This window comes from Nerophis ophidion, linkage group LG04 (assembly GCF_033978795.1).
Source record: "Nerophis ophidion isolate RoL-2023_Sa linkage group LG04, RoL_Noph_v1.0, whole genome shotgun sequence".
Lineage (NCBI taxonomy): Eukaryota > Metazoa > Chordata > Actinopteri > Syngnathiformes > Syngnathidae > Nerophis > Nerophis ophidion.
The window spans coordinates 69,434,442-69,457,843 of NC_084614.1; the positions used below are offsets into that span (position 1 = coordinate 69,434,442).

General features: G+C 40.9%; 1 protein-coding gene across 3 annotated transcripts in view; it reads left to right on the plus strand.

Annotated features, from left to right (window-relative positions):
• The first annotated feature begins 430 nt into the window (after window positions 1-430).
• The window catches only part of emsy (EMSY transcriptional repressor, BRCA2 interacting), a 28,738-nt gene continuing 5,766 nt past the window's right edge, over window positions 431-23,402 (plus strand). For 2 of the 3 annotated variants that reach the window (XM_061898900.1, XM_061898902.1), the window contains exons 1-12: window positions 432-683; window positions 1,947-2,055; window positions 2,142-2,241; window positions 2,315-2,389; window positions 2,467-2,642; window positions 10,156-10,311; window positions 10,402-10,661; window positions 10,735-10,951; window positions 11,040-11,252; window positions 11,319-11,468; window positions 11,545-11,718; window positions 16,577-16,713. In XM_061898900.1, the coding sequence (XP_061754884.1) occupies window positions 1,950-2,055; window positions 2,142-2,241; window positions 2,315-2,389; window positions 2,467-2,642; window positions 10,156-10,311; window positions 10,402-10,661; window positions 10,735-10,951; window positions 11,040-11,252; window positions 11,319-11,468; window positions 11,545-11,718; window positions 16,577-16,713 (1,764 nt within the window). In that variant the 5' untranslated portion in view covers window positions 432-683; window positions 1,947-1,949. Of the gene's footprint in view, window positions 684-1,946; window positions 2,056-2,141; window positions 2,242-2,314; window positions 2,390-2,466; window positions 2,643-10,155; window positions 10,312-10,401; window positions 10,662-10,734; window positions 10,952-11,039; window positions 11,253-11,318; window positions 11,469-11,544; window positions 11,719-16,576; window positions 16,714-23,402 lie in introns of all 3 variants that reach the window. The other variant, XM_061898901.1, reaches the window with a different exon arrangement.

Sequence of the window (23,402 nt, forward strand, 5' to 3'; positions counted from 1 at the left end):
ATATATATATATATACTATTTTGTTACCCAAAATCGTCATTCTGTGTTTTCTTGTATTTATAATAGTTACATGCAAAAGTCATAATCGCAGAAAAAAAGTCAAGTATCGGTATCGGCAAAAATGGACCTGTATTTACTCGGGGGTTGACTGACCCAAACCTACCCTGTAGAATAAAATGTTGCGTTCACATACCCCTCGTAATCCAGGATATTCACAGGGACACCAAAGTGCTCCACTGCACTTTGGGAAACTACTTAAAATATCGAACGGTGACTGAAACACTAAACACAGTGTTGACTGTAAATCACAATTATGTCTGGTAGTTACAATAATTAACCAAGCGTGTTTGAATGGTACACGATTTGCTTTTTATCTGCAGTATTGTTCATTATCCACAGGTGGCGGCACTTACCAACCTAGCCATAAAACGCACCACGGACCGACATTCCCTACGAAGAAGCCGCTCCATCCATTCAGGCTAAACTCAGCTAGCAGACAACGTAAACATTGGCACAACATTAGCAAGATCGGGACGTTAAGCCTGTTTTTTTAAACATTTTTTTCTCTATCCGTCAACAATATTATGTGGTAGCGTGGATACAATATGATACCCTGGCATGGACTGTTGGATTTGTGGCTTTTTAACGTTACCGAGGCCTGGAGTTGGCCCTGCTAACGGAAGGTAAGAAAATTGGCAGGCTAACGGGCTAAGCTAACGTCATTCTCTGCAGTCTTTTTTCCCCAACGCTGGCTTTGCACATGTCTTTTTAATAACAATGTCTGTGCTTGGAAAGCGATTCGGACGTTTTCGTGGCCCGTTTGTGTTATAAATATCCAGAATAATAGAATGCATCAATCACATCCATCGTCAAGAGCTGTTCCCCCGTTGCATTGTCACAATCTACACCGATTCTCGACTATGTTTGCATACTTTAACATTCTTGTTTACATGTTTAGTGTTGTTAAAGGTCGTTGCCATCGTAGTTTGCATCCATGCAAGGAGTTCCTACATTAAGTGATGACCTGTTACGAGCCCCAATTATCAATCAATCAATCAATCAATGTTTACTTATATAGCCCTAAATCACTAGTGTCTCAAAGGGCTGCACAAACCACAACACAAACCACTATGACATCATCGGTAGGCCCACATAAGGGCAAAGAAAACTTACACCCAGTGGGACGTCGGTGACCATGACTATGAGAACCTTGGAAAGGACCACATAAGCCAGTTCTTCATCTATGGCCACCGGACCGGACCCCTTCCACAAGGGAGAGTGGGACATAGGAGAAAAAGAAAAGAAACTGCAGATCAACTGGTCTATAAAAGGGAGTCTATTCAAAGGCTAGAGTATACAAATTAGTTTTAAGGTGAGACTTAAATGCTTCTACTGAGGTGGCATCTCAAACTGTTACCAGGAGGACATTTCAGAGTACTGGAGCCCGAATGGAAAACGCTCTATAGCCCGCAGACTTTTTTTGGGCTTTGGGAATCACTAATAAGCCGGAGTCTTTTGAACGCAGGTTTCTTGCCGGGACATATGGTACAATACAATTGGCAAGATAGGCTGGAGCTAGACCGTGTAGTATTTTATACGTAAGTAGTAAAACCTTAAAGTCACATCTTAAGTGCACAGGAAGCCAGTGCAGGTGAGCCAGTACAGGCGTAATATGATCAAACTTTCTTGTTCTTGTCAAAAGTCTAGCAGCCGCATTTTGTACTAACTGTAATCTTTTAACATTGGGAGACCCGAAAATAATACGTTACAGTAATCGAGGCGAGGCGTAACAAACGCATGGATAATGACCTCAGCGTCTTTAGTGGACAAAATGGAGCGAATTTTAGCGATATTACGGGGATGAAAGTAGGCCGTTTAGTAGTGATAATAACAGAAGAGCTATATCTGCAAAATGTATACAGTATTGCATATTATTGTTGTTATAGCTCATGATTCAGTTGGAGAAACCGGTGCTGACTGGTACCATGCCGGTGGTATGGCCCACTATCCTCGACCTGGGCAGGGATGAGTGTAAAAGGATACTCCGGAAGCTGGGTAAGGTTTAGTTAGCATCACTCCCTAAACCCTCTTCTACGTGCATAGTTGTAGCAGATTTTGAACCATATTTTTCTGCTTTACAGAGCTGGAAGCTTACGCCGGTGTCATCAGTGCCTTGCGAGCCCAAGGCGACCTGATGAAAGATAAGAAGGATCTGCTGGGGGAACTGACAAAGATCCTCGGGTAGTTACTTCTAGCATGTGACCGGGGGAAAAAAACGCTTTCGGATACGAACTTTGTCTTCTCTTCTTCGTAGCATCTCAACAGAGCGGCACCGCGCAGAAGTCCGGAGGGCTGTCAACGATGAGCGTCTCTGCACCATTGCTTACCAGTGAGTGTTTCACCGCCATTCGGCGTGACGAGCAATTTGCCGAAACACTAAAGGTTGCAACTCCCGATGTGTTCCAGCATGGCGGGTCCTAACAGCTCATCGGAGTGGTCCATCGAGGGACGCCGGCTCGTTCCGCTGATGCCGAGGCTGGTCCCTCAGACAGCTTTCACGGTGACCGCCAACGCAGTCGCCAGCGCCACAGCCAATCTGAACGCCTCCCTTCTTTTGCCAGCTGAAACGGGGAATAAAGAAGGTTAGTCAGAATCCAGTTTGTCCGCGCTTCAAAAATATTAGCAATTTTTTTCTATGTCTGGAAAAAAAAAATCTATTGTGGTATAATGTTACACGCGTCTGCCTTTCTTGGTAAAGGATTTGAGTTTGATTTGCATCAGAAAGGGCATTTGGTGTACAAACTAAGCTGAAACATTTCATGCCATTGACTCGGTGTGCTGACTCATGACATGGAAAATACAAAAGTGTGGGGGAAGTCATTTTATCATTTAAGTAATTTAAGAAAAAATGTGAATGACAAAAATTAACTTATCCAATATTCTTAATAGAGGTGGGAATATTTAGTCACCTAACGAGTCGGTTACGATTCAGTAGCCATGATTCCATTAAAAATCAATTATTGATGCAGTTTTACATTTACTTTTGTTTTGCTAAATAAGCTGTACCACTTGCAACATTAAAAAAAACTATTATTTTGTAATAAACAGTTAAAATAATTCCCACATCTAATAAATAAAGGAAAATGTCTGCAAAACTGGACCATAAGTGCCCTATAGTAAAAGAACTGGTCGGAGCTCTCGGTGAGGTGGTTCTTTGCAGTCAGCCAAATTTTATAACAATCTGTGTTACTTTATTTAAAATAAATAAATATATTATTGACATTTACTAATCAATTCTATAATCTTCCATGTCTACAATCCTCCATTCACTGTATCTCTAAATCCATTTCCCCTACCTTTTATTTGATTTTCCACTCTGCAAGTATTAAAAACTAAGGGTGTCCAGATCCGATATTGATACTGGTCCGATATCAGCAAAAAAAGAAATATCCGATTATATTGGATTGCATCTAAACTCTCAGATACAAGCAGTCCTGCAGCGTGTTTACTTGTGCAGCCAGTTCACATCGAATTGTCCTCCAATAAGCACATAAGTTTGGTATTTTCTTGTATTTTAGTCAAGTCATTTACAAAAAGTAAACGCTGTAGGATACTAGGAGCTAGCAGCTACACAACAGCTAAGCGCACTACAGTAAAGTAAACATACGTAACAAGTGACTTTAATTGAAAAAAAATGCAGTCTAAAAGACAACAGTTTTCAATATAAATATCAAATAGTTATAGTTGCATATTACATAGTCTTCTGGGTAAAAGCTATTGGAAAGTATACAGTACAAAACATGTCTGCATCATTCATCTTACTTCATCATGAATTTAATAAATTATTATGCCCACTAGGTGTCGCCAAAAACAATTACCAGTCCACTTTAACTTAAATAGAAACTGCACTTTTTTGGAATTTACAGATCAACCACAATAGTTGTGTGAGACAAAACCAAAACACATTTTTCTTTTTCTTTTTTAATGCATTCTAACTTGTAAGTAAACAGCTAACAATGGAGCCAATGGGAATCACTCTATTGTTACCATAAAGCCCTCTAAAAAACCTCCATCAATGTGTTATATACATGCTGTTAGTTAATATGTAGACATCCTAACATCTAATATTTACACATTTTTCTAATTTTAAGCATAGATTGACATATTAATTTCAGAGATGTATCACAACATTTGCTTTTCCTTTCAACATCAGCAACACTACTACTCACGGCAGACTTCATGAGATCCAACGACGACTACTATGGGATAATGGTGAACCAGAAACCTATATTTTGAGCCTGAATATACGGAGGATCAGCTACTGGTTTTATAAACTGTGTGCAACAAACATAACAAAACAATCACTTACTGTACTATTTCTGATGGGATGTTCATATCTTCCCGTTTAAATTACGAATAATTTTAATCCTCACAGAGGTAAAAAAAAAAAACCCACATCCTTCTACTATCCAAGTGAGAGGCGTGATTTATGATCTAGAATTAAGTTTCACTGACTGAAAGGTGATGCAGTAGGTCACCGGTTCAATATGTCAATATAGCAGCATAAGGTAGTTACCAGTTTAAATAATTCAGTCTGCGTTAGCGATTATAACAACAATATCGCTAATACTTTGTTTATATTTAGTTCACGAGATGTAAACGGAATATTGTTTGCAGTTTTTGGATGTTTTTTAGAGGGCTTTATGGAATCGTGTACTCAAATTAGCTGCATTGTTTGCCACCTAGTACATGCCATATTATATAGAGTGTATATAAAATGATAAAACATTTGTTCTTGTGTTACGTATATATTGTGAAGATAGGCAAAAAAAAAAAGTGCAGTTTCCCTGAAGTCATCATAGGTCGGTTCCATGCGGTTAATAATAAATAGGTTGGTGTTTTTCATATCTATCCTCCTGTTTGACTAATTTTACTTGATCATACATTTTCTAACATGACACACAAAAAAATTATCAAAGTATGTATGATTTTTGAAGCTATCGCAGGGCTCCAATGTGGGTGTCGTATTGGAAGTGAAAAAGTGGTATCAGGCCACCCCAATTAAAAACAACCAAGACGACTAAAAACTGTAGCATACCTGTTCCTGCATAGTAGTTCTAATCTGCTATTCATTCCTGTGCTTTCCTGCTTGTTGCTGTCTGGACACTGAATAGACAGTTGGCAACTCGCACTTCAGAGCGTTGTTGTTTGGTTCTATGTGACATCGCCGTCTTAGAAGTCTTTGAACTTTATTTAAAAAAAAAAAAAATTGTAAAATGCATCCAATAAATTAGTTTAAATAGTGTCACAAAATTGAATAACATCCGTACGTATTGATATTGCACGTTACATAAAGATTATTTTGTTTGATTTGTTTCTTATTTATTTATCATTTATGTACAGTTCATCCGGAAAGTATTCACACACTTCACTTATTCTACATTTTATGTTACAGCCTTATTTCAAAATTGAATAAATTCATGTTTGTCCTCCAAAATTGTACAGATAATAGCCCATACTTACAATGTGAACATTTTTTTTTACGTTATTTTGCAAATTTATTAAAACTAAAAATCTAAGAATTCACACGTATATAAGTATTCACAGCCTTTGCTGAATACTTTGTTGATGCACCATTGGCATCAATTACAGCCTCAAGTCTTTTTGAATACAATACAAAATTGAATAAATTCATGTTTGTCCTCCAAAATTGGACAGACAATAGCCCATAATTACAATGTGAAAAGGTTTTTTTATGTTAATTTTGCAAATTTATTAAAACTAAAAATCTAAGAATTCACACGTACATAAGTATTCACAGCCTTTGCTGAATACTTTGTTGATGCACCATTGGCATCAATTACAGCCTCAAGTGTTTTTGAATACAATACCACAAACTTGGCACAGGCAGTTTCGACCGTTCCTCTTAGCAGCACTTCTTAAGCGCCATCAGGTTGGATGGGAAGCGTTGGTTTTCATCCAGGATGTCTCTGTACATTAGGACAGGATAGGATTGGTCTTTATTGTCATTGCACAAGTACAACCAAACTTTGTTTTCAACACAAACCCGTTCAAGATTAGACAAACAAACAGTGTACAGAACAGGAACGCTGATGGGTCGCCACAAGGTGCCCCGTAAAAGATGGGGAAAAAGGTAAAACGCTGGGGAAGGAAGAGTTAAAAAAATACAATCTAGACTGGACTCCTAAGGGGGCCCAGTCTGGAGTGGGGAAAAAACCTCCATAGCAAAGCACATATACATATTACAACATACATCTCGAGATATTTAGCAACAGAGGGAAGGGAGTGCGGGATCATGGTGGTAGGCCGCAGCTCTCAGCCACTGACCATCCTTTCATCACCCCTATGGGATTTGCGTCGAGGGCGTTGGATTGGGGCGGGGGGGTATGTATGTGTGTGGCATATATTTTTGTGGATGCATTTGTGTGTGTAAGCCTGCAGTGTGTCTCTGTTCCGCGGCCTGTAGAGATGCGCGGATAGGCAATTATATCATCCGCATCACCAAAGTCGTCATCCACCCGCCGTCCACCCGAACCAACATTTTATCAGGACCGTACCCGCCCGCCAACTGCCCGCTGAAATACATCAGAGGTTGTCCGCCTTTACCACTCACAGAGCTATTTAAACCTGTTTCACAGAGTAATGATGTCAATTGGAGCCGCTATCGTTCTCGCGACTATCCAATAGCGTTCATCCTGAATACAAGAATATGGGCGTGCTGTGAAGCCATTGTCTTAGACACCTTCAACAACATGTACGAACCGATTGTTGGTCCGGCAACATGTTGTGTGCAGCTTCCGCAATTACACGTTCAAGATTGAAAGGCATACTGGGTGATACAGAGAACACTGATGGTTGTGATATAAACAACTTTAACACTTTAATATGTGCCACGCTATGAAGCCACACTCAACAAGATTGACAAACACATTTCGGGAGAACAGCCTCACAGTAACACAACATAAATGCAACACAACAAATACCCATAATCCTTTGTATCTGTGACAAATCCTGAATATATTTTACGCCCCCAACCTCGCCCACCTTACTGACGCACGAGGGGGGGCTGCGGGGGGTTAGCGGGGTTTGCTGCTAGCGGGGTGTATAAAATAGTCAGGAAGTGTCATGAATACAAAGGATTATGGGTATTTGTTGGGTTGCGTTTATGTTGTGTTACTGTGAGGATGTTCTCCCGAAATGTGTTTGTCGTTCTTAATTGGTGTGGCTTCACAGCGTGGCGCATATTACTAAAAGTGTTAAAATTGTTTATATCACAACCATTAGTGTACTCTGTGTCACCCAGTATGCCTTGCAGTCGTGTGCGTGTGTCTGCCACACACAACATGATGTTGGACTGACAATCAGATCGTACATGTTGTAGTTGGCGACAAACACAATGACTTCATAGCACTCCCTAATACTTATCTGGGTGACTACCGGCAGTCATTCAGGAGAATAATAGCGTCTCTTATTGTCTTCTTTGCTTAATGACACGGGTCTTAAATGGCTCTTTGAATGGCAAAGGATACCGATCACAGAACCATACAAATAAAATATTTCCAGATGGTTCATCCGCCACCCGCCCGAATCTAATTAAAATTTATTTTTTCGTCATGTCAACTGCCCGACCCGCGGTTTATCTGCGGACTCCGCGGATGAGACCGCAAACCGCGCACCTCTAGCGGCCTGGATGTCTTTGTGTCTTTGCCGCACTGTCCTTCGGGAGAGTCTCGAAGCCAGGGAAACAATCCAAGTTAGAAGGTTTTGTATATTAGTGAAAATCAAATTTGCTTTTCAATCTAAATTGTCAATGACTGGTCCTCAAACCTGCGGGGCAGACAGTCCGATGTGATCCAAAATCACAAGAGTTTCCACGGTTCTTCCCGCATTCTCCAATCATTTGTGGCAGCTTTGGGGTACTTTGAAAACTGCCAGCAACTTCCAATTTGTCGACAAACCAGAGCAACGCTTATTCCAATCAGGAGATGACCTGTTGTCATAATTCCGAATAGGTAGATATCTTCACGTCCTTGACAGAAAAGGGTCGCCAAGGGTCGCACGCAGCACTCCTTCATCTCCCAAGAGTCCGTCGTGTGTCCAGCAACAACAGCTCTGTCACGACAAGCAGGTTCCCCTAAACCCAAGATCTTGGAAATTTTGTTGAGGCCAGTTAAATAGTTCCAATGTTGATTTGGAAAGCAGTGCAAAAAGAGGCCACAAAAAAGTTAAGACAAGACAAAGAAGCAAGCAGGAGAGATAAGGGAGAGGAAAGGGGAGCGTCTGCCCTCGATGAGTGCCAGAGAGAAAAGAGGCATTGCTAGTCTAGTCAGGGAGGTGACCAAGAACCCGATAGTCACTTTGTCAGAGTTACAGCATTTTCTGTGGAGAGAGGACAACCTTCCAGAAGGACAACCATCTCTTCAGCAAACCATCAATCAGGCCTGTATGATAGAGTGGTCAGACAGAAACTATTTCTTAGTAAAAGGTTTGCCGAAATTCACCTGAAAGACTCCCAGACCATGAGAAACTAAATTAACAAGTCTGATGAGACAAAGATTAAACTCTTTGGCATGAATGCCAAGCGTCATGTTTGGAGGAAACCAGGCACCGCTTATCACCAGGCTAACACCATCCCTACAGTGAAGCATGGTGGTGGCAGCATCGTGCTGTGAGGATGGTTTTTAGTCAGGATACAGGGAAATATGAATGCAGCAATGTACAGAGACATCCTGGATGAAAACCAACACTTCCCATCTAATCTGGTAATCTGCAAAAAGAAATAGGTGAAACTGTGCAAAGATAGGTGTGCCAAGCTTGCGGCATTGTATTCTAAAAGACTTGAGGCTCTAATTTCTGCCAAAAGTGCATCAAAGTATTCAGCAAAGGCTGTAAACATGTACATCATCTGCAAAAAACTCTTGTGGATGTACTATCAGTCTGTGGTTGCCAGTGTTCTGTTCTACATGGTAGTGTGCTGGGGGGGGCAGTACATCTAAGAAGGACAGCTCCAGACTTGAGAAACTGATCAGGTGGGACGGTTCTACCATCGGAATGAAACTGGACTCACTGGTGACGGTGGCAGAGAAGAGGACTGTGGACAAGCTAGTGAGCATCCTGGATGATGCCAGTCACCCTCTGCATACAGTTATCAGTAGCCAGAGGAGCCTGTTCAGTTCTAGACTGCTTCATCCCAAGTGCAGGACTAATAGACTCAAAAACTCCTTTGTCCCACACGCTATTAGACTGTACAACTCCTCTCTGTGGAGGGGTACTAGGATGACAGGGGATGCAAAACAATAACAGTGCAATACGTTTTCATAACATGGTCACTACTGCCTAGTTTCTCTTGTTATATTCTTATTTTACTGTTATATTTTCATTCTCATTATTGCTTTTTATTTTTATTCTTATGGTAATATTTTTCTATTTTTTTTTCTATTATAACCCCATTATTTACTTTTTACTGTTTGATTGATCTCAACTCGGTACACTGCTGCTGGAATTTTTAATTTTCCTGAAGGAATCAATAGCCAGATGAGGTGGCTCGGGCATCTGGTCAGGATGCCACCCGAACGCCTCCCTAGGGAGGTGTTTAGGGCACCTCCAACCGGTAGGAGGCCACGGGGAAGACCCAGGACACGTTGGGAAGACTACGTCTCCCGGCTGGCCTGGGAAAACCTCTGGATACCCCGGGAAGAGCTGGACGAAGTGGCTGGGGAGAGGGAAGTCTGGGCTTCCCTGCTTAGGCTGCTGCCCCCACGACCCGACCTCGGATAAGCGGAAGATGATGGCTATTTATACATCTATCTATTTATACATTTTTTTTTTAAATGAAAAAAACCTTTCATATTGTTACTATGGGTATTCTGTGCAGAATTTTGAGGACATTATTTAATGAATTTTAGAATATGATTGTAACAATGTAGAAAAAGTGACGCGCTGTGACTACTTTCCGGATGCACTGTACCTTCACAACTAAAAGTGGATTAAAAAAATATCTATTTTTTTTTTTTTTAAATAAATATTTTCAACATTGCATTCATAGACATGTGTCCAACTTTAATGCCCCAGAAAAATGTTGCATGTAAATTAAAATAAATGACATGCTTTTGCGTTTCCTCCTTATCCACACAGTGGTTGTGTGTTACTCCTACACGAGCACGACGTGCACTTCCACCAGCTCCACAGCGACCAGTGGCACCATGGGAGTAGTGTCAAAATCACCACGGCCGCCCAGTCCTTCATCCAGTGTGGTGGTGCTGCCCAGTGGCAGCACTGTCTACGTGAAAAGTGAGCGGGGCCGCACTTTGCCAGGATACCCGCCATGGCAGTTTGGTAGCTCCACTTGCAAACTGATATTTTTGTTCCTTTCTTTTCCAGGCGTGAGCTGCTCCGACGAAGACGAGAAGCCGCGCAAGCGAAGGCGCACCAACTCGTCAAGTTCGTCGCCAGTGATGCTGAAGGAAGTCTCCAAGATGTCGCCGCCCATCACCAAGAACCTGTTGACGCCGGTGAGCGCATCTCCGAAGATGAGCAACATCATGCAGAGCATCGCCAACTCGCTGCCGCCCCACCTGTCGCCCGTCAAGATTACTTTCACCAAGCCCACCATCCAGACCACCAGCACCACCACGCAGAAGGTGGCGTTGGGTGCCCGTCACTTACTCTTCATGATATCGAGCGATGGTCAATATTTCTCTCCGTTTTGAGCAGGTGATCATTGTGACAACGTCCCCCAGCTCTAACTTCGTGCCCAACATCCTGTCCAAGTCGCACAACAATGCCGGCATGTCCAAGCTGGTCTCCACCGCCATTCTGACCACGCCCACACAGAAACAGACGGTGGTCTTCCCGACCAGCTCCACCCCTGTCGCGGTCACTACGGTGGTCTCCTCTACGCCCTCAGTGGTCATGTCGACCGTCGCCACATGTAAGTCATCTAGTTTGCTTTCTTTGTATAACATTTACCACCACTTGGAGGCGGCATAGCTTGAAATTTATTGTACTTTCTACCAAAGGTGCGGCCTCAGCAGGAGTGAAAGTTGCCTCAGCCAGACTCCCCTCCCCTAAAACTCTGGTGGGCTCTCCAACTCAGATCCTGACCCAGTTCTCCAAGCAGCAATCGCCCAAACAGCTGCAGACCTTGCCAATGGGCGCTTCTAGCGTAAGCCAGGCCCAGAGCAGCGCCACCACCTCAGCGAAGCCAACCATTCAGATCAAGCAAGAGTCTGGTAGGTCCGACGAGACACTGTCATTTTAATTGCTCCTTCCAGTAGTAACACTTTCTGCGTGCACAGGAGTGAAGATCATCACTCAGCAGGTTCAGCCCAGCAAAATTCTGCCCAAGCCGTCGTCGGTGGCTCTGTCCGGCAGCAGCTCCTCACCCATCATGGTTGTCAGTAGCAATGGCGCCATCATGACCACCAAACTGGTCACTCAGCCCACAGGTTGGTCACTAAGCTAACCCTAAACCTCCCAACTGGGAACAAAAGGAGAAACACTTGTGCTGTTTTTCATGCGTAGCTACCCAGACCACCTACACAAGGCCCACTGTGACCCCCAACATCGGTGCCAGAATCTCGACCTCAGCAAGTGGCGCCACCTACGTCAAGACCACAAGCGGGAGCATCATCACGGTGGTCCCCAAGTCTTTAGCCACACTGGGAGGGAAGATCCTCAGCAGCAACCTCATGTCAGGTAGGCCAGCGACTTCGGAACAGCAAAGTAGGGCTGGACGATATGGCTGAAAACTGTATCACAATAGAAGTTTTTTATATCGCCCAATATCCATAATGGATGATATTTTTTTAAACAAAGTCACTTCCACTGATCAGTGATCACTTTTTGCGTTGCTTGGTTACAAGACTGAGTGCCATTGCTCATGCAACCAACCTTGCTTTGCAACTTGTGGTTTCTTCTGACAAAATAAAAATATATAAATATATGTACAGTACAGGCCAAAAGTTTGGACACTTCTTCTCATTCAATGCGTTTTCTTTATTTTCATGACTATTTACATTGTAGATAGTCACTGAAGGCCTCAAAACTACAAATGAACATGTGGAGTTGAAATAACTGAAAACATGTTTGATATTCTAGTTTCTTCAAAAGAGCCACCCTTTGTTCTGATTACTTTCACAGGTGTGCTTGAAGCTCATCAGGAGAATGCCAAGAGTGTGCAAAGCAGTAATCAGAGCAAAGGGTGGCTATTTTGAAGAAACTAAAACATAAAACGTGTTTTCAGTTATTTCCCCTTTTTTGTTAAGTACATAACTCCACGTGTTCATTCATGGTTTTGATGCCTTCAGTGACAATTTACAATGTAAATAGTCATGAAAATAAAGAGAGCGCAATTAAAAACGCATTTTTTATTGATATAGTTTTATCCCAAAGCCCTACGGACAAGAGCTTTAAAATCTGAGTCTTCAATAAAACAAAGTAATTATTTCCTATCTTGTTAAGAATTATGTTTGGCATATGAGAACTAGGGATGTATACCGAGTACCAGTGTTTTTAGTTACTGGTTCCTAATTTGGTCAGTCCAAGCGGACCGGAAAAATTCTGGACCAATGATACTGCTATCGGTTAGTTTTTTTTATCCATCTGATATGTCAGAATTATGACACGCGTGCACTGTCAAATTCATTCAGGTGCCGCTGCAAAGCATTAAGGCACTCGGCAGAACAGCCAATCAGAGTCAACATTTACCGCCTAAATTCTGGGTTCGCGGAAGTGAAAGGAACCATAGATTTACATGTCTTTGGAATAGCGGACAGAACCAATGTTTGCTAAAAACAGAATCTAAATGCGAAAAGTCGCGGAAATTGTTGTAATGTGACTGAAATGCTGTCATTGAGAATAAAAGGGCAACACTCACCTCCATGGAGTCGTGCCAGCCAGGGGCCCGCTCACTATACACGGCGGCCCTGCAGGATTCACCCTTCTGGGGCTGTTTTCTGTTTCTGCCTCCGGCACACATGACCACCTCAAACTACCAAACTAACTCTAAAATACAGAGCCAAACATTTCCCAAATGACTTCTACGTCTCAGGTAATATGTTTATTTTGCAAATATGACTACTTGTCACTACAAAGCTGTGTGAAAAACACTTGTTACATCTGCAGCCAGTTGTGGACGCGATCAAACATCGTCATTGGTAAGTTGATGAATACGTGACAGCTTCCAATACTGTAGTTAGACCATTGAGGCATTCTTTTTTTACTTGGAAACATGTAAACTGAAATATATTGGTACATTGTTATTGTGATTTTTGTTACTTAATTTACTACTTTTTATTCATTTATAATGTTAAAACATTGAACTAATCTCTACTTTATTTGGTTTTTAGTACAGATGCAGGTTAAAGATCATGTTAAAATTGTAATAGTAATGGAGATCGGATAATTTATTTATTTATTTATTTTTTACCACATTGCCCAGCCCTATATGATGTGATAATCTTGGGATAACTACAAAAAAAGAAGCAACACCACACAAACATTTCTAACACAATATATTGTGCTTAAAAGAGCCTCAAGGTCCAGTGTCAAGCAATCCGGTAATCCACAGGCCAATATTAATCTGCCCAAAAAAGGGAAAATTTGGAGTAATGTAGGATTATTCAACCGGTGGCCCGCCACAGCTTTTCATTTGGCCCGGTGAACATCGTCCAAATAGGCTCGATAAAACCATTAATACTAGGGTTGATGATTTATGCATTACTTCCGCCACCTTTCAGGGGGCAACAGCGAGGCATATGTGTCACAATTATGGGGTGAGTAGAAGAAGATTACTCATATAACCCTGAAAAGAAAAATCAAAATAAATCGCAAATCTCTGACTTTTAGCATCGACTGGACAACAAAGTATGAATGTTCCACCCCGAGCAAGTGCTCCAGTCATTGATCAAGACAGGCAGCAACAATAGTAGAAATCCCAGCGTGTAAGCTTCATCACGAAACTTTGTCAAACATTTGTAGATATTGTGCATAAAGATATTTAGTTTGTTTTGTATTGAAATTGCAGACCTCTTGATGTCTTTCGTATTCGGGGTCGTGATGTTTTTTGTCTGCCCATTAAACCTAGTTTATTACATGTAGCACTAAATTTGGCCAGAAGAGGGCGACAACGCTACACCTTATGTTTAAAGGCCTACTGAAACCCACTACTACCGACCAGGCAGTATGATAGTTTATATATCAATGATGAAATCTTAACATTGCAACACATGCCAATAAAGCCGGTTTAGTTTACTAAATTGCAATTTTAAATTTCCCGCGAAGTATTTTGTTTAAAGCGTCGCGGAATGATGACGCGTATGTTGCCGCGTGCGTGTGACGTCACCGGATGTAGCGGACATGTTCTTCCAGCACTGATCACGGCTAAAAGTCGTCTGCTTTAATTGCATAATCACACAGTATTCTGGACATCTGTGTTGCGGAATCTTTTGCAATTTGTTCAATTAATAATGGAGAAGTCAAAGAAGAAAGATGTAGGTGGGAAGCGGTGAATTGCAGCTGCCTTTAGCAACACAAACCACAGCCGGTGTTTGATTGTTTGCATTCCCGAAGGTGAAGCTTTACTATGGAACAGAGCGGTCAAGCGAACATGGTTCCCGACCACATGTCAACCAGCAGGTTTCGGTGAGGAAATTGTGGTAATAAGTCGGCTCTTACCGTAGACATGAGCGGAGCTTGCGTCCTCCTGCAGCTGCGGACTCTCTTACCTCCTCCCACCGGAGACACTGGCGGTCACCACACCCGTGGCCACACCCCACCGACTTCCAGATACCATATAATCTCACTAAAACACTAGTAACACAATAAGCAGATAAGGGATTTTCCAGAATTATCCTAGTAAATGTGTCTAATAAAATCTGAATCGTTCCCACTGCCCTCGCCTTTTTTTTTTCCCTCTAGTCCTTCATTCTCACTATCTTCATCCACAAATCTTTCATCCTCGCCCAAATTAATGGGGAAATCGTCGCTTTCTCGGTCCGAATCGCTCTCGCTGCTGGTGGGTATGATTGTAAACAATGTGAGGATGTGAGGAGCTCCACAACCCGTGAGGTCACGCGCACATCGTCTGCTACTTCCGGTACAGGCAAGGCTTTTTTATTAGCGACCAAAAGTTGCGAACTTTATCGTCGATGTTCTCTCCTAAATCCTTTTAGCAAAAATATGGCGATATCGCAAAATGATCAAGTATGACACATAGAATGGACCTGCTATCCCTGTTTAAAAAGGAAAATCTCATTTCAGTAGGCATTTAACTACAATACGTGCAATGTTTGGTGTGGGAATGTTGTGTTATTTCTATTTATGTAACATTTCTAGTTTATTGTTTGAATGTATTGACACTAAACCTATTTTGTTTATTTAAAATACAAAATGGACTTTATGTAAAACACAGAACATATGTCATACTTTTATGTTTATATTTTCAGTCTTGCAAACCTAAATAAAGGACAAAGTGTAAAGAAATAAAACTAAGGAAGGAAAATAATTGAAAATAAATAACATTAATCCTCAACCAAACCTGGAGCTTCTGTTTTTTCATGCTTTTAACTAGCTGCACATGCTGAAAACGAGTAGTGAGGGCAGAACAATTAATTTATTGAAGATTTGTTTACTTTGCAATTATGTAATCACGGACTCAAAAAATATAACTTGCTGAGGCACTTTCTGACAAAACATCCACATTTTGATATCCAGCTTTTGAAACTGCGGCCCTCTGCATCGTTTAGTTAAATAGCCCTGAAGTAATGTAATAATTCATAAAGTTGCTAAAAGCAAGACAGCTTCCGCTGACCGGTTTCTAGTCACAATCTAACGTCACTCCATTGCACCGTGTTTGCGTGGCATCAAAACACACCTTGGTAAACTACACACCCACTTAATATGCTAATTGATTACATTGAATTATATGATATGACATAAATTATATGATATAAAGTTCAATGTAAAAGGTCTGTGCTCTGCCTATATAAATATTATTTCCAGCTGAGTGTAATTGTAATGGATCTGTGTAGTCTTTACAAGACGATGCCAGAACTGCCTTGTATTGCAAACAACAATAACTTGTTTAAGAATTAAAGCAGGTCTTGATAAGACTTCCCTGCTGTGATATGTTACATGATTTTAATCTGTTGTGCCAAAAAATGCATTTTTAAAATCTTTATTTACACCAATTACATAGAGTACCAGTACCAATTAGGGTATTGTATCGATAAAATCTTAACGATATACATCCTTTATGAGAACATTAACAGTCAGCCTCTCCATTCACTTTTTGTCAGACGGGCTTGGATATTACGCAGCTGTATTGTGATATCACTACCAAGATGTACTTTGAGTTTTTCCTGCACAAATGTCATCTCTTGCCAGTAAACTAGATGGGCCTGAACAAACTGAAGACATGTAAGCATGCATTGCTTCAGCATGAAGCAGCATCATCACATTCCACATTCTTCCATGCGGAGATCCCACAGACCTGCTGCATCAGAATAGTTCCCTCATTCATTCAGATGTTTGATAATGTTTTCCTCCCGACCAGGCACCACAACAAAGATCACCACCATCCCCATGACGTCCAAACCGAACGTCATTGTGGTTCAGAAAACCACAGGCAAGGGAGCGACCATCCAGGGGCTGCCCGGCAAGAACGTGGTCACCACGCTGTTGAACGCTGCGGTTAGTCAAACGCCTGACGCTCAAGTGGCATCTCACTAGTGTTGATTATAAATGGGCGACACGGCCTGAAATCTGTTGTCATATACAGTATATTGGAGCCTTTTGCAATAACTATTTACAGATTTTTTAGTGTGAAAGATAATTGAACCATTTTAAAAGGGGTTACAAAGCCTCCTATTTCAGCTGCTGACATATGCAGTAACAGTGTCATTTACAGTTGTATTATTTTGTCAAAACTAATATTAATTTACATGCTAATACATAGTTAATTTCTGTTGTAACATGTTCTTTCTACTTTTCTGATAAAATCTAAAAAGTACTTATTCTTCTGGTGTTTACTACACATTTGTAACAAAGTAGTTACAGGGGCAGCATTGGCCATACCAATAATCATATTTAAAGGCCTACTGAAATGAGATTTTTTTATTTAAAAGGGGATAGCAGGTCCATTCTATGTGTCATACTTGATCATTTCGCGATATTGCCATATTTTTGCTGAAAGGATTTTGTAGAGAACATCCACGATAAAGTTCAAAACTTTCGGTGCTTAGAGAAAAGCCCTGCCTCTACCGGAAGTCGCAGACGATGACGTCACATGTTGATGGCTCCTTACTAGAGATGCGCGGTTTGCGGTCTCATCCGCAGAGTCCGCGGATAAACCGCGGGTCAGGCAAGTGACATGACGAAAAAATAGATTTTAATTAGATTCGGGCGGGTGGCGGTTGAACCATCCGGAAATATTTGATATACATGGTTCAGGGATCGGTGTCCTTTACCATTCAAAGAGCCATTTAGGACCCGTGTCACAAAGCGATGAAGACAATATGAGACGCTAACTTTCTCTAGAATGACTGCCGGCAGTCACCCAGTTAATAAGTATTAGGGCGTTGTATGAAGCCATTGGCTTTGACGCCTTCTGCAACATGTACGATCTGCTTGTCAGTCCAGCATCATGTTGTATGTGGCTCCCGCGGCAGCACGCACACGACTGCAAGGCATACTGGGTGACACAGAGTACACTAATGGTTGTGATATAAACAATTTTAACACTCTTAGCAATATGCGCCACGCTGTGAAGCCACACCAAACAAGAATGACAAACACATTTCGGGAGAACATCCTCAAAGTAACACAACATAAACACAACACAACAAAAACCCAGAACCCTTTGCATCCGTGCGTCGGTAAGGTGGGCGGGGTTGGGCCTGCGGGGGTGTAAAATACTGTATATTCAGGAACTATCACGGATGCAAAGGATTCTGGGTATTTGTTTTGTTGCGTTTATGTTGTGTTACTGTGAAGATGTTCTCCTGAAATGTGTTTGTCATTCTTGTTTGGTGTGGCTTCACAGCGTGGCGCATATTAGTAAGAGTTTTAAAATTGTTTATATCACACCCAGTATGCCCTTCAATCTTGTACATGTATCTGCGGAAACCGCATACAACATGTTGCTGGACTGGCAAACGGTTCGTACATGTTGTTGAAGGTGTCAAAGGCAATGGCTTCACAACACACTCTTATTCGTGTTATCAGGATGAACTCTATTGGATATTCGCGAGAACGTCAGCGGCTCTCATTGTCTACTCTGTGAAATGGGTTTAAATAGCTCTTTGAGTGGTAAAGGTGGCCGACCTCTGATGTATTTCAACGGGCAGGCGGTTGCAGTTCTGATAAAATGTTGGTTCGGTGGACGGCGGGTGGATAACGACTTTGGTGATGCGGTTGCGGATGATATAATTGCTTATCTGCGCATCTCTACTCCTCACATATTCACATTGATTTTAATGGGAGCCTCCAACAAAAAGTGCTATTCGGACCGAGCAAATGACAATTTCCTCATTAATTTGAGCGAGGATGAAAGATTTGTGTTTGAGGATATTGATAGCGACGGACTAAAAAAAAAAAACCTGATTGCATTGGGACGGATTGCGATGTTTTTAGACACATTTACTAGGATAATTCTGGGAAATCCCTTATCTTTCTGTTGTTTTGCTAGTGTTTTAGTGAGTTTAATAGTACCTGATAGTCGGAGGTGTGTGTTGACGCGCAGTGTCTCAGGGGAGTCGACGGCAGCTATGGACGGCACAAGCTCAGCTGATATCCGGTAAGAAGCGACTTTTTACCGCAATTTTCCCACCGAAACCTGCTGGTTGACATTCTGTCGTGATTCATGTTCGCTCGACCGCACTCTGATCCATAGTAAAGTTTCACCTCCGGGAATTTTAAACAAGGAATCACCGTGTGTTTGTGTGGCTAAAGGCCAAAGCTTCCCAACTCCATCTTTCTACTTTGACTTCTCCAATATTAATTGAACAAATTGTAAAATAGGCTCAGCAACACAGATCTCCAAAATACTGTGTAATTATGCGGTTAAAGCAGACTACTTTTAGCTGTGTGTTTGCGCAGCGCTCATATTTCCTTAAAACCCGCGACGTCTTGCGTACACGTAATCATTACACAACGTTTTCAAAACGAAACTCCCGGGAAATTTAAAATTGCAATTTAGTAAACTAAAAAGGCTGTATTGGCATGTGTTGCAATGTTAATATTTCATCATTGATATACAAACTATCAGACTGCGTGGTGGGTAGTAGTGGGTTTCAGTAGGCCTTTAATATATTCAGGATCATTTAATGATTACATTTTTGATCACAACTGTAATCTTACAATATCAATGAGTATTTCAATTACTTCCTTGTTCCCTTTTATGACATACACAATGTATAATGAAGTCAATAGTACAAGATAACCTGAAACGATTGTGTGACAATAGCAATCACTGGTGTACAGTAGAATTTGGATTTACAAAGTTAATTGGTACCTGAACAGGGTTTGTAAATTGTAAAGTTCGTATAGTGAAGCAAATGTTTCCATAACAAACAATGTTAGTATGAATAATAGGTTCCAGCCTCGACAAAAGTCCATATTTTTGTGAAATGTATGGAACATTTGTACACAGAGACACGGTTTTGCACACATAAGCATATTTGGCTGGGTCTTATAACTCGTAAATCGAAAAGTTTGCGAAGAATAAATACAAAATATGGGTTTGTAAATCAAGGTTTGACTGTATTGACAATATACTGAAACTATTTGGTATCGTTACTGTTGAGATTTGTATTGATCCGCCCACCCTTATTTGCATTCAAGAGCTATAGCTTAGTTAGCTTATCCTCCTACGATGTGCAGTGTAGCATGTTTAGCTATTCCTTATCCTCTAGTACTCCAGTGATAATGATACTTGTAAGGAACAGTTTGCTGGCGGCGAGGATTAGTGATTCAGAAGCTATACCGTGGAGGGACATCAGTCGCTAGTAAGGATGCTATGTTGCGTTGATGCCTTCCGTTCGCTTGTCGCTGTCAAATTTGCAAGACGCAGCTAGAATGTGTCGGCATCATCATGCCTTATCGTGATATGACGATAGTATTTAAAGATCTATCGTCGTCCAGCATTTTAACACTGAACACGCCGACAAGCGTCTCTCTCTTCAGCCTCTCAACCCGCACCTCTCAACGCCGCCCACCACACCCGCTCGTCTCTTAAACACGCATTGCATGACATGCTCAGAAATCATGGAGCTGCAACAATGCATTAAGACTGATTGTTGCAATCCATCGGACAATTTCTAGCATCCAACATCAAACAACTCGTCCCTTAACCACGAGTCCATGACCATCATTGCTCGCCTGCGACGGGAACCCACAAGCCATATACTAAAGCAGTGTTTTTCAACCTTTTTTGAGCCAAGGCACAGTTTTTGCGTTGAAAAAATGCGGAGGTACACCACCAGCAGAAATCATTAAAAATACGAAACTCAGGTGACAGTAAAAAGTTGTTGTCGCAATTGTTGGATGTGACTTTAAAGCATAACCAATTATGCATCACTATAGCTCTTGTCTCAAAGTAGGTGTACTGTCACATCACACCCTGACTTATTTGGAGTTTTTTGGTTATTTTCCTGTGTGTAGTGTTTTACTTCTTGTCCTGTGCTCCTATCTTGGTGGATTTTTCTCTTTTTTGGTGTTTTCCTGGAACAGTTTCATGTTTTCCTTTTGAGCGATATTTCCCCAAACCATTTCGTTTTATCAATCAAGAATATTTCAGTTGTTTTTATCCTTCTTTGTGGGGACATTGTTGGTTGTCATGTTCGGATGTACATTGTGGACGCCGTCTTTGCTCCACAGTAAGTATTTGCTGTCGTCCAGCATTCTGTTTCTGTTTACTTTGCAGCCAGTTCAGTTTTAGTTTCGTTCTGCATAGCCTTCTCTAAGATTCAATTTATTTTCTTAGGGGCCCTCAACTTTTGTTTATTTTTGGTTTAAGCATTAGATACCTTTTTACCTGCACCCTGCCCCCCGCTGCTTGCGACATTTACAAGCAATTAGCTACCGGCTGCCACCTAGTGATATGGAAGAGTATTACACGGTTCAACAACAACACATCATTTGCAGACTACAATTACTGGTTTGCAAAACAATATTTTTAACCCAAATATCTGAAATTAGATATCTCCGACGGCACACCAGACTATCTCACGGCACACTAGTGTGTTGCGGCACTGTGGTTGAAAAGCACTGTACTAGAGTCCATGAATATTGCTCCAAAGTACGGATTTTATGTTGATTTATTATAAAAACAAAATTGCACATTGACTTATGCAAAGGCTGTAATATATGATAAAACAAGGCGGCAGCTTAAGGACTTCCCCGTTTGTCCCGTCTTTATCACATAGGAAAATCCGTCAGGTGAACGGTTGATTTTACCACTTCCTGCACTGACGTAAGAAAACCATGTGACTCGCGTCCCATATGTGACCATATATTGAATAGATATACTACAGTATTAAAAGTATAGTGTACGTAAACAATTAGCTTCTACAGCAGGGGTACCCAAATTGTGAAACAGAGGCCACCTGTGGCCCGTGACTCGTTTGTCATTAGCTCTAGGTACTGTACCTTTTTACAAAAAACAAAAACACCAGCAAAAATTGGGAAAACGGCAAGAAACAATGAGGAAAGAGACAAAAATGTTGTAATCGGCCAATAATAACACATAAGCTTTGTCTTTAAAAAAAATATATGTAATTTTTTTTTTTTTTTTAAAGACAAAGCTTTGTACGCATATACATATAAATACACACACGTGTGTGTGTATAAATTATGTATGTGTGTATTTATATATATATATATATACATATATATATATATATATATATATATATCCATATATATATATATATATATATATATATATATATATATATATATATATACACACACACACACAGTGGGGCAAAAAGGTATTTAGTCAGCCACTAATTGTGCAAGTTCTCCCACTTAAAATGATAACAGAGGTCTGTAATTTTCATCATAGGTACACTTCAACTGTGAGAGACAGAATGTTAAAAAAAATCCAGGAATTCACTTTGTAGGAATTTTAAATACTTTTTTTTGTAAATTAAAGTGGAAAATAAGTATTTGGTCAACCATTCAAAGCTCTCACTGATGGAAAGAGGTTTTGGGTCAAACTCTCACAATACATGGCCCCATTCATTCTTTCCTTAACACGGATCAATCGTCCTGTCCCCTTAGCAGAAAAACAGCCCCAAAGCATGATGTTTCCACCCCCATGCTTCACAGTAGGTTTGGTGTTCTTGGGATGCAACTCGGTATTCTTCTTTCTCCAAACACGACGAGTTGAGTTTATACCAAAATGGATACATGGATGATACAGCAGGGGATTGGGAGAATGTCATGTGGTCAGATGAAACAAAAATAGAACTTTTTGGTATAAACTCAACTCAGACCTTTAACATTAAAACTGTCGCCGCCATTATGATGTGCAATGTCGTTTTTAAATGACCGCACATTTTTACATTATAATATATCATATCGTAGGTGTTTATTACTCTTTGCATTCATATTTTGCTGTTTTTTACATTTTTGTTGTTTTGCTTAATTGTAAAAGATAAACAACTATCGAGGAGCTCGTTTGAGAAATAAGAGGATCGACGTTCATATGTTGTTAATAATCAGTGTTTTATTGTTCATAGTTAATATCGTCAATCCCACTTTCTTTATTTGCATGTACATTCTGGGGGTCCCATTCAGTAAAAAAAACTGTAAAATTCCATTGCGTTTTTTTGAGGTGGTCTGTCATAACGTTTTTTAGATCTCTATCGGACATTGTGAGTTTTGGTATTAGCGTTCCTGAAAAAAAAAAGGGACCCAAACATGCATACTGTACAGCAGATGTTTGCAGTGCACATATAATTTATACACACATACACATTGGGCCCTATCATGCTTTGGGGCTGTTTTTCTGCTAAGGGGACAGGACGATTGATCCGTGTTAAGGAAAGAATGAATGGGGCCATGTATTGTGAGATTTTGAGCCAAAACCTCCTTCCATCAATGAGCTTTGAATGGTTGACCAAATACTTATTTTCCACCATAATTTACAAATAAATGCTTTAAAATTCCTGCAAGGTGAATTCTTGGGGTTTTTTTCACACTCTGTCTTTAACAGTTGAAGCGTACCTATGATGAAAATTACAGACCTCAGTCATCATTCTAAATGCGAGAACTTGCACAATCAGTGGCTGACTAAATACTTTTTTGCCCCACTGTATATATATAATTACATTACACTAACATAAAACATAGTTGACGCACGGGTAGATCGTGCT